The 11,155-nt window shown below is 55.8% G+C and overlaps 1 protein-coding gene and 1 long non-coding RNA gene across 6 annotated transcripts; one reads left to right on the top strand and one right to left on the bottom strand.

Annotated features, from left to right (window-relative positions):
• The first annotated feature begins 62 nt into the window (after positions 1-62).
• On the top strand, positions 63-1,397 carry LOC308252440. The gene is made up of 3 exons (XR_013961035.1): positions 63-254; positions 551-784; positions 1,136-1,397. It is a non-coding gene; the product is annotated as an uncharacterized lncRNA (long non-coding RNA).
• SPINK8 (serine peptidase inhibitor Kazal type 8 (putative)) lies at positions 591-9,895 on the bottom strand. 5 transcript variants are annotated; one of them, XM_080674027.1, is made up of 6 exons: positions 6,951-7,336; positions 5,984-6,061; positions 4,775-4,821; positions 3,497-3,618; positions 1,700-1,742; positions 591-772 (listed from the first exon to the last, which is right to left on the bottom strand). In XM_080674027.1, the coding sequence occupies exons 1-6, from the start codon at positions 7,228-7,230 to the stop codon at positions 761-763; spliced, it is 582 nt and encodes a 193-aa protein (XP_080530153.1). In that variant the 5' UTR covers positions 7,231-7,336; the 3' UTR covers positions 591-760. The 5 variants fall into 5 exon arrangements, with proteins under 5 accessions (XP_080530153.1, XP_080530156.1, XP_080530154.1 ...); XM_080674029.1 differs by lacking the exon at positions 591-772 and adding an exon at positions 9,839-9,895 and having other exon boundaries at positions 1,382-1,742; positions 6,951-7,067; XM_080674030.1 differs by lacking the exon at positions 6,951-7,336 and having other exon boundaries at positions 5,984-6,276.
• Positions 9,896-11,155: the final 1,260 nt, after the last annotated feature.

Below are 11,155 nucleotides of genomic sequence, written 5' to 3'. Positions count from 1 at the left end.
TGCGGCGCGATCGGGGTCCTTCAGGCGCGCGGCGGGCAGCCCCCTGGGTCCTCGCCGCGAGCGGAGCCGGAAGCGGAGGGGCGGTGCTAGGCCCTGGGCGGCGGCCGCGCCGTGGGGTTCGCCAGGGCTCCGGGTGGGGACAGCTGCCAGTGGGCGGGTGGCCTGCGGTGGCCCCGGTCGCTCTCCCGCGCTCGTCCTGGAGGAGGAAGCCGCCGCTCCGAGCCCAGCTTGGGCGCCCCCTGGCGGCAGGGAGGGTGAGCGGGACGGCGGGGAGCGTGAGCGGGGCGGGGCAGGCCAGGATGCGCGGTCCAGGCGGCGGCCTGGCGGAGGGCCGCGCCCCCAGTGCCTGCGGGGCCACCCGCCTGGCCCTGGCCCGGCCCTTCCATGCCGAACCTCCGTGGTTTGGTCCAGGTTTCACGAACCGGACCCCGGGGCGCTGACGGCCGTGCCACTCGCCCGCCATGTATTCAGCTTAGCGGTGGCCAAAGCCCTCCGCTTGTAAATGTCGCCGCTCTTGCGGCACCTGATACTTTTTTTTTTTTTTTTAAAGATTCGGATTCGCCAGGAAAAGTGTTCGCCAGCCGCGTTGTCTGCTGAGAATCATTTACTGAAGAAGCAAATCAACGAGTTTGAGGCTAACAGTTGAGCGAGAATGCTCCGGTGCCAGCATTCTCCGGAGGGGGCCCCCTTGGAGAGGCAGCCATCGTGGTGCACTTGCTCGCCTGGGATTCTGCGGGGTCCAGCGTTCCTCGGGGCAAATTCAGGAGTTTTTCTGCAAAAGAAGGTATCTGCTCAGGGAAAACCACCACCGTGGTCACTACACCCATCGTCCGGCAGGAGGGACGGCAGACGGGCATGCCACGTTCCCGGGGGAGGAAACAGCGCGGGGAGGAGCGCGCGCGGGCGACACGGAGCCGCCTGGGGCCAGGAAGAGGGGAGGGCCGTGGGAACCTTACGTGACCATCTAGGAAGGTGGGCACCCCGTATGATCGATCCGAAATATCCTTGGAGTTTTGAAAGTTTTTGTGAGTCTTGGGGAAAAAAGGTTAGTTTCCAGATACTTAATGGTTTTCGTTTCTGTTTTGAGTGATGTAATATTTCTCATTTGTTTTCCAATTGGGTGTTACTGCTGTAGAGAAAAGGTATTGGGCCCGGCCGGCGTGGCTCAGGGGTTGAGCATCAACCTAGGAACCAGGAGGTCCCGGTTGGATTCCCGGCCGAGGGCACACGCCCCGGGTTGCAGGCTCCATCCCCAGTGGGGGGCGCGCAGGAGGCAGCCGATCCGTGATTCTCTCTTAGCATTGATGTTTCTGTCTCTCTCACCCTCTCCCTTCCTCTCTGAAATCAATAAAAAAATACATATCAATAAAAAAATACATATATTTAAAAAATTAAGTAAAACAGCCTTGTTGGTGTGCAAGAAAGTGTTCACACTTCGTAGAGAAGGACTCTGAAGTATGCAGGGGTGAAATAACATGATGTCTGAGGTCTGTGTTAATAAACTTCACTGGAAAAGTGGCGAACACTTTGCACTTTGTAGAATCTACATGTAGGCATATGAGGTTTATGATGTTATTGTCTCTAACTATGTATGCTTGAGATTTTTCATAACAAAATATTTAAAATGCTCTACTACGGTGAGCTCTTAACTATATTTGGTTTACCCCTAAAAATTAAAAATAAAAGTGACTTTACTTACGCATGGCCCATCATGCAGTTTAGTTATGTTAAGCTTTTTATATCTGAAAGAAATTATATTTTGAAAAGATTATTTTTGCTCTATGATATAAGTTACGACTTTTACTGGATAATCTTTAGTTAAGTTTGAGAAGAAAACGTTCTGCTAATAGTGAATTCTTACTTAATAAGTAATTTAAAATATCTACTACATAGATCTTTATTTGTCAAAGAGATTGAACCTATAAAATATACTCAGCCTTAAGTCAAATATAGGAAATTCAAAGTCATCTTGAATATTTAATAATAGTACAAAGTATTAGAGAATGTACATTAAAGTATGCATTTGATGAAACTTAAGGCATTACTAGTGACCTTAAAGAAATAACTATAAGGGAATACTATGAACAATTGCACATCAATAAATTAGATATCCTACATGCAATAGGCAAATTCCTAGGAACACACAAATTACCTAACCTGACTCAAGAGGAAACAATCCACAGACCTGTATCAGGTAAAGAGATCGAGTCAATAAAAAAACTAATAAAAGTTCAGAATCAGATGTTTTCATTAGTAATCTAACAGGCACTTTAAGAGGATTTGATACCAATCCTTCTCAAACTCTTCCAAATGATAGAGGAATAAAACTCCCTAATCATTTTATGAAGCCAGAATTTACTCAGACATCATAAAAAAGGGAAGCCACAGCCCTAGCCGGCTTGGCTCAGTGGATAGAGCGTCAGCCTGCAGACTGAAGGGTCCCAGGTTCAATTCCAGTAAAGGGCCCCTTCCTGGGTTGTGGGCTGGATCCCCAGTAGGGGGCGTGCAGGAGGCAGCCAATCAATGATTCTCTCATCCATGTTTCTATCTCTCCTCCCTTCCTCTCTGAAATCAATAAAGAAGTTATACTAAAAAAAAAAGGGGGGGGGCCGAAACCGGTTTGGCTCAGTGGATAGAGGGGGGGGGTCCCGGGTTCGATTCCGGTCAAGGGCACGTAACTTGGTTGTGGGCGCATCCCCAGTAGGGGGTGTGCAGGAGGCAGCTGATCGATGTTTCTCATCTCATCAATGTTTCTAACTCTCTATCCCTCTTCCTTCCTCTCTGTAAAAAATCAATAAAATATATTAAAAAAAAAATGGGGGGGGGGGGAACTACAGACAAATGTCTCTCATGAATACCACGCCAAAATTCTCAACTAAATACTAGGAAATTGAAGCCAACAGAATATTAAAAGATTATACATTCTGATCAAGTCGTTTTTTACCCACGAGTGCACTGTGACTCAACCTAAAGTTATCAACCAGTGTAATAACATATTAATCAAACGAAGGGGGAAAATACGTTTTTCTCTCTTTAAAAATTTTTTTTTAAAAATTGATTTCAGAGAGGAAGGGAGAGGGAGAGACAGATGGAAACATCAATGATGAGGGTGAATCATTGATCGGCCGCCTCCTGCACGCCCCCCACTGGGGATGGAGCCACAACCCCGAGCATGCGCCCTGACCAGGAATCTGAACCATGACCTCCTGGTTCATAGGTCAACGCTCAATCACTGAGCCACACTGGCCGGGTTGTTTTTCTCAATCGATCCTTGTCCAGGCCAGACACAGCACCCTCACCTCCAGGGGGTTCTGCATTGTGTGAATGGATCGCTTTGGGGTGCACAGGGAAGAATGGAAGAAAGCGGGGAGCAAGTCGTGGAGGAGACTCTGGAGGGAAGATGGAACGAGGAGGAAGCCCTCTGAGGAGGTCCCGCCTGTCGTAGCCACCGTTCGTCTCCTGCCGTGAGAGCAGGGAGAAGGGACGGGAGACTCACAGGATGGCGAAGCAGAGGTGGCACTCCCCGCTGTAGGTGATCAGGTCACTGCCACAGATGGGCTCACTTGGCTTGATGTAGGAGACAAACCAGCACTGGTTGATGTTGTTGATGCAGATGACCTGAAGGTGAGACGGGACACTTGTGGGTGCCTGCATCCAGGTCCTCCCACTGTTACCACTGCTACTGGGGGAGAGGGAGGGTCAACCCCAAATGGTGGCTGTTAGTGATGGCGGGATTTGTCCTCTGATCCATAGGACACCTGAATTAATCTGGAAAATAATAACTTTAAAATCTTAGGACACATATATGAATAGGGGATTAAGTTTCTTACACGTGAACAGGGGGTTAAGTTTTTCTTAAGTTTCCTTTTCAAGGCCTGTGCCAGGCGATGGAGGAGGTGACTCAGCTGCGACTCCAGCACGTAGAACTGATAAGCTCGGTCAGACCGACCCACCAGGAGTCAAAACATCATCTCATCGCCATCATCTCATCACCATCATCTCATCGCCTGGTGACTAAGGACAATAGCTGCCGTCTGCGCACCTCCAGGCCTGCACATAGCTGCATTCCGTCCCCAGCCTCACCCCGCCCCTTCCCCTGCCAGTCCTCCCCCTGCACCTGCTGGAAGACAGGATCTGAATGGCTGTAAGCGCCCGGCTTTCATTATAGGACACAGTGAGGGGGAGCCCGAGCCGCCCCCCCCACCCCAGGGTTCCCGGGTAACATTCGGTTACAGAAGGGAAACGTCTCTCAAGGTTGGAATGTCCTAAGGAGCATTCCCGAGCGACGTGTGTGTGTGTGTGTGTGTGTGTGTGTGTGTGTGTGTGTGTGTGTGTGTGTGTGGTGCTTCAGACAGCAGGGCCTCAAACTCGGCACGGTGGCCGTAGGATGTAGACGGAAAGGGACAAAGCGAATACATCGCGGGGCCTTGCTGTGTGGGAGGCAGGATGTGTGCCTTCGCACATCCCAGCTGAAGGTCCCCCGCAGCAAAGGACAGACCTGAGTTTCAGCCAGGACTTCATCACCATTGCATGATGCAGAAGGCTTGCCTTCTAGCCCACAAGAGAGTTGTATGAAGCGACGGGGCTAAGGAATGGGAAGAGGCTCAGGGACATAGAAAACGGGCCACGCATAGTTGACGACTCGGCTTTTATGGGGGCATGATTCCCACGCCGGCCCCCCCCCCCTGGCCCCCCACTCCCAGCAGGAAGAGCTGGGGCCCCGGTACGGGGCTCCTCCCATTGCTGTTCCTCGGAGGCCAGCAGGCAGGCTCACCTTAGTCTCTGGGAGGCTCGCCCCTTCCCCGGTGGGAACCAGGAAGTCTGGAAGACAAAACTCAGAAAAGTTCCTGCTCTGCCCCGGCCTCAGGGAGGAGCTGGGGGAGGGGAGCCGGCTGGCCGCCGGGAGCTTTGATCCTTCCGAAGAGGCTGCCCCAGGCTCGGTGCCTGGAGGGTGGAGAACTGGGGAGCTCCCGCCCGCACCCCCATGTGAGAGGAGACCTCCCGTATACTTGGATCTTGTTTTTAAAATTTTAGTCAAATAATTTCTACCTTTTGGACTCGGTTGTGGGATTCATTCACATTTAAAGTTTTATGTTATAGTTAGATTTGTATCTGGCATTTTACTTTTTGTTTTTGATATGTCTCATCTCTTTTTGCTTCCCTATTCCTCTTTTGCTGCATTAAGTGAATAGAGTGTAACATTGTAATTCCCATAATTTTTTCACCATTTTTCAGAATATATATATATATATATATATATATATATATACACACACACACATATATATATATATAATATATATTTTTATTGATTTCAGAGAGAAGGGAGAGGGAGAGAGGTAGAAACATCAATGATGAGAGAGAATCATGGATCAGCTGCCTCCTGCACGCCCCCTACCGGGGATCGAGCCCTCAACCCGGGCCTGTGCCCTTGACTGGAATCCAACCCAGAACCCTTCAGTCCCCAGGCTGACGCTGTATCCACTGAGCCAAACTGGCTAGGGCTAATGATTTTTTAAATTGATTTGAGAGAGAGAGAGAGAGAGGAAGGGAGAGGGAAAGAGAAACATCGGCTGCCTCCTGCACGCCCCCTACTGGGGATCAAGCCTGTAACCCAGGCCTGTGCCCTGACCGGGAATCGAACCAGCGACCTCTAGGTGCATGGGACAACGCTCGAGGCACTGAGCCACACTGGCCAGGGCCTGGATAGTTGTAGCGGCTGATTCTTCCTTACCACATATATCTAACTTATCAGAATGTGCCTCCGATTTATCCTCTTAACTCTAGTGGCATTTAGAAATGTTGCTCCTAGATCCCTTTCTTCTCCCTTCTCTTTGGGGGGGAGGAGGGGTTCAGTCTACATCTGTAACATGTGGAGTTGGGAGTAAATAAGACCAAATGGCATTTCCACATCCACCTCTCATTTCCCCACGCTCCGGGTAGACTGCAGGCACTGGGGGCAGAGCAAGGACAGGCGACTCACCCACCGCCAAGGCGGCCCGCGCGGAGATGGCCAGGAGGAGGACGGCGCTCGGCAAGGCCCCCGTCATGGCGCCAGGAGCTGGGGAACAAGGAGCTTGTGAGAGCGGGACACGCACCAAGTGGTCAGGACACGGAGCCCGCAGCTTCAGGGTGGCTCTGTCCTTGCGTTACTGGGAATGCGTGGTGTCTGAGGCAGTGAACCTGCTTCGTTTATTTGCTAAGAATAAACATTAGGGAAGAAGGATCTCAACCGGGTTTTAGAAGATGCCAGAAAAAGACGTCCTAAGGAACATCTGCCAGGGAGCCTTGGATGAAGCATAAGCACCGCCCGCCCGGCCGGCGTGGCTCAGGGGCTGAGCGTCCACCTAGGAACCTGGAGGTCACGGTTTGATTCCCGGTCAGGGTCAGGGCACAGGCCCGGGCTGTGGGCTCGGTCCCCAGTGGGGGGCGTGCAGGAGGCAGCCGATCCATGATTCTCTCTCATCATTGATGTTTCTCTCTCTCTCCCTTCCTCTCTGACATCAATAAAATATATTTTAAAAAAGAATAAGCACCAAAAATGTTTCATTGAAATGTCGAGGCGCTGGTGTTCATCTCTGAGGTAAAAAGGGCAGGCACTAGAAAGTTCCGTGCCACCGGGAAGTCCAGGCAGCGAGAAACAGGAAGGGACGGAACAACCAACGCCCCCCTATTTCGAATCTTCCTTCACACGATCACTTTGGTGTTAATACTTAGTGACTAATAACATGATTGCAATGGGAACCAGAGCCTGTTTGCCAACAGCTTACTTGCATTATTGAAAATGTTATAGGACGAGCCGATTGGCATTATCTGCAGGTGTCTGTACATTTTTCTCTACATTTCCGATTAAATTATCTATCCAGGCCATTTCTGCCCAAGACCTTCCCTGAGTAAAAATGAATAGTTGTTTTCCTTCTCAGAAGTCGGCGCATGAATAGGGCACTTACCTGCCGTGGCCCCGCAGGCTTTCTGGAACTGGCTGGACGGGGTTCTTGCTCTGGGGTGTTTGTCAGGCAGTGACAGCGTGGCGGCCGGAGCAGGACGGAGTCTTCCCAGCCTGATGCCTGGGAGTGGACGAGAATGACCTTTAAAGTTAGAAACTGGCCCTGCGCCCGCCAAGCTCGGCCTGCTGACCTCGGCGTTCCTGCTGCAGTTTTTCTGAGGGGGTCCCCACTGTCCACCTGCACCCCAGAACCCAGCTGTCCTTGCCAAACCCAAACCTACCATTTCAGCAACGTCATAGCCAGTGTTTGAAGTCCAACATTTTTTTTTTGTTAATCCTCACCTGAGGATATTTTTCCCATTGATTTTTTTAAAAAAATATTTTTTTATTGATTTTAGAGAAGTGAGAGGGAGAGAGAGAAACATCAATGAGGAGAGAGAATCATGGATCGGCTGCCTCCTGCATGCCCCCTACTGGGGATCGAGCCTGCAACCCAGGCACGTGCCCTTGACCGGAATCGAACCTGGGACCCTTCAGTCCGCAGGCTGACGCTCTATCCACTGAGCCCCACCAGCCAGGGCTTTCCATTGATTTTTAGAGAGAGTGGAAGAGAGAGGGAAAGGCAGAGAGAAACATGGATGTGAGAGAAACACATTGACTGGTTGCCTCTTGATGAGCTCCACCAGGGCCCGGGCCGGGAGGAGCCTGCAACCGAGGTACGTGCCTGTGGAGAGCGGCCACAGCGTTGGGCAGGTTCAAGCCTGGGCTAAGGAGAGGACACGGTCCTCTCGTGGCAAAGCCACTGCAAGTCCCAGCACAGGCACAGCCAGAGGCTGTGGTCGTAAGCTTGACCTTATGTGGTCCCAGGTGGCTGAGTGAGGTGGGCTGCGGGAGGTGCAGCCAGTGCTGCCAAAACAAGGCTTGATGGAGTTCAGGTGCATGGAACTGAGTGGATTGGAAACCCGCGAGAGCGTGGTAGACATCTGACCGCGCCCTTCCTGTGCCTCCTGGGATCTGGCCATCAAATAAGGACTCAGCTTGCAGGCCGAGGCGCTGTCTCTCCATCAGAGAGCAGCGTCCCACCCAGACCCAGCTTTCTTCTCTTGTCTGTCTTCTTTAATCCTTCACTGTCCCCCCCCCCTTCACCCCCCCACCCCCCCAGGTTCACCCCTGATGGTGCTGAGCTTGGCACAGGTGCCCTATGACCGGAATCAAACCCAGGACCCTTTGGTCCGCTGACCGACACTATCCACTGAACCACACCGGCCAGGGCTTCACCCCTACACTTTTACCTCTATTGCCATGATTGTCCTCAGAATTGTGTCAGATATTTACACAGACTAGACCAGTACATCCCCATCTGCAGGTGGCTCAGGGCGAGACCGCCCCAGGAAGCCAACAGCGTCCCATGCAGGTCACACACAGAGGGCGCTCAGCAGGTCACACACAGGGGGCGCTCAGCAGGTCACACACACGGGGCGCTCAGCAGGTCACACACAGAGGGCGCTCAGCAGGTCACACACACAGGGCGCTCAGCAGGTCACACACACGGGGCGCTCAGCAGGTCACACACAGGGGGCGCTCAGCAGGTCACACACACGGGGCGCTCAGCAGGTCACACACACGGGGCGCTCAGCAGGTCACACACAGAGGGCGCTCAGCAGGTCACACACAGGGGGCGCTCAGCGAGGAAGCCAGCAGAGGCACCCTGCACAAAGCCTGGTCCCTGGCAGCTGCCGCAGGGGGAGAGTGGGGTGCAGGGGGGAGTGGGGTGCAGGGGGAGAGGGGTGCAGGGGGAGTGGGGTGCAGGGGAGAGTGGGGTGCAGGGGGGAGTGGGGTGCAGAGGGAGAGTGGGGTACAGGGGGAGAGGGGTGCAGGGGGAGTGGGGTGCAGGGGGAGAGTGGGGTGCAGAGGGAGAGTGGGGTGCAGGGGGGAGTGGGGTGCAGGGGGAGTGGGGTGCAGGGGGAGAGTGGGGTGTGGGTCTCAATTCGGGGGGCTGAGGGGTTGCAGGAGCCAGGTGGGTGCAGAGAGCTCCTGCGTGGGTGGCTGGGCTCTGAGGAGTTACAGCCCCAAAGGGGTGCAGGTGCCACTCATCCGTGCCCGAGGGACAGCTGGACCTTGATTTTTACATTTGGTTTTAGTGTTTGTTTTTTAATTGGTTTCAGAGAGGAAGGGCGCAGGAAAGACAGAAACATCCATGAGAGAATCTCTGATCGGCTGCCTCCTGCACGCACCCAACTGGGGATGGAGCATGTGCCCCCGACTGGAATCGAACCCGAGACCCTTCAGTCCGCAGGCCCACGCTCTGTCCACTGAGCCACACCGGCCAGGGCATAACTTTTAGTTTTTAAATTTTGTTTTAAAAAAATTGAAGATGTGGACTGCGTCCCCACCCCATGTCTTGCTGATACAGCGGGGTTTGCAGCGGGCGGGCCTGCGGGGTCTCCTCTCCTTTGGTCCCTGGGCCCCTTCGCCCCGAACCCTAAGGCCTGAGCCGGACGTGGTTGGGCCGGACGTGGCCTCAGCCTGACCTTGCACGAGCCCAACGGCCACCGCGGCGCCGCCATTGGCCCCCAAAGCGGCCGAGCCCCCGGCTCCTCTGTCCACCCAGGTCCGCCCGCGGCGGAGGGGCCTGGCCGCCACGCGGAGCCACAGCGGCCCCTGCGCCCCCCACTCCCACCGCCCCCCCCCCCCCCGGTCCTGGGGCTGCCCCGTGGGGGGCCGAGCCCTGGGGGTTGGGCTCCTCCTCCCCCACCCCCTCCCCCAACGGGAGGGCTGGGAAGAGGCCCCCCTGCCCCCCACCCCGCCCACCTTCTCTTCCCCCCACCACCCCAGTCCGCTGCGTCCTCCCCGGAGCCAAGGCCAAGGCCAAACTCTGCCCTCCGTCCTCACTGTGGGGCCTGGGATCTGGGCGCTGGAGCCGAGCGGCCTGGGCACCTGACCTTGCCGGGGGGGCACCTCCACTCCAGGCTCGCACCCCCGCGCCCCGCACCCCCGCGCCCCGCGGTCCCCCGCCCCTGCTCTTCAGGCTCCGGGCAGCTGCCGGAGGGTCTGCCGCCCGAGCTTCACCCTGTTCCCGCCCCTGCCCCCCAGCATCTCGGAACCCAGATGTTTGCTGCGGCGGCCTTGGGGGGTCATGTTGCTCCTTTATTCCTGTGCCCGGATGCAGAGGCTGGGAGGCGGGAGGAAGGTGGGGGGAAGGAAGGGATGGGGACCCTTTTCTAGGGGGGGCGACCACAGGTTGGGGCGCAGCAGCGGGGACCACGGGGTGGGGGGGTGGGGGTGAGGGGATGGGGGATGGGGGGTAGGAAGACGGATGGGGTGGGGGGTTTGCAGGGTGCAGGGATGGGGTGGGGGGTTGGGGGGTTAGGGGAGTGGGGGTGAGAGGGGGGATGGGGGTGGGGGGTTTGTGGGGTGCAGGGATGGGGGTGGGGGGTTAGGGGGGTGGGCAGTTGGGGTGGGGGTGGGGGTTTGCGGGGTGCAGGGATGGGGGTGGGGAGCTAGAGGGGTGGGGGTGGGAGGAGGGTGGGGGAGTGGGGGGTTGGGGGTGGGGGTTTGTGGGGTACAGGGATGGGGGTGGGGAGCTAGAGGGGTGGGGGTGGGAGGAGGGTGGGGGAGTGGGGGGTTGGGGGTGGGGGTTTGTGGGGTACAGGGATGGGGGTGGGGGGATAGGGGGTGGGGTTGGGGGGTGGGAGGGGGGATGGGGGAGTGGGTGGTGTGGGTGGGGGGTTTGCGGGGTGCGGGGATGGGGGTGGGGGGGTAGGGGGTGGGGGGCGGGGGGTGGGGGAGTGGGGCGGTGGGGGTGGGGGGTTTGCCGGGTGCAGGGATGGGGTGGGGTGTTGGCAGTTGGGGGTGGGGGTGGGGGGTTTGCGGGGTGCAGGGATGGGGGTGGGGATTGGCAGTTGGGGGTGGGGGTGGGGGGTTTGCGGGGTGCAGGGATGGAGTGGGAGGTGGGCAGTTGGGGGGGTGGGGGTGGGGGTTTGTTGGGTGCAGGGATGGGGGTGGGGGGTAGGGGAGTGGGGGGTGGGGGTGGGGAGCGCGATGTTCTTCCCCAGGTGGTGACTCTGGCTCCCTCTTCCCGAGTCCACGTGCCCCCCCGCCACTTTTCCTGGGGTTCCCTCAGAAACCTGCGAGCATGATGGCTGCGCTCCTAATAAAACCTTGTAATCCGCAGAGTACATCCTGACCAAACTATGAATTATTTGAGTT

The sequence above is a fragment of the Plecotus auritus genome (genome assembly GCF_963455305.1).
Source record: "Plecotus auritus genome assembly, chromosome: 6".
In the NCBI taxonomy this organism is placed as follows: Eukaryota; Metazoa; Chordata; class Mammalia; order Chiroptera; family Vespertilionidae; genus Plecotus; species Plecotus auritus.
The sequence above is the reverse complement of the archived record's forward strand: the minus strand, read 5'-3'. Positions and strand labels throughout refer to the sequence as shown.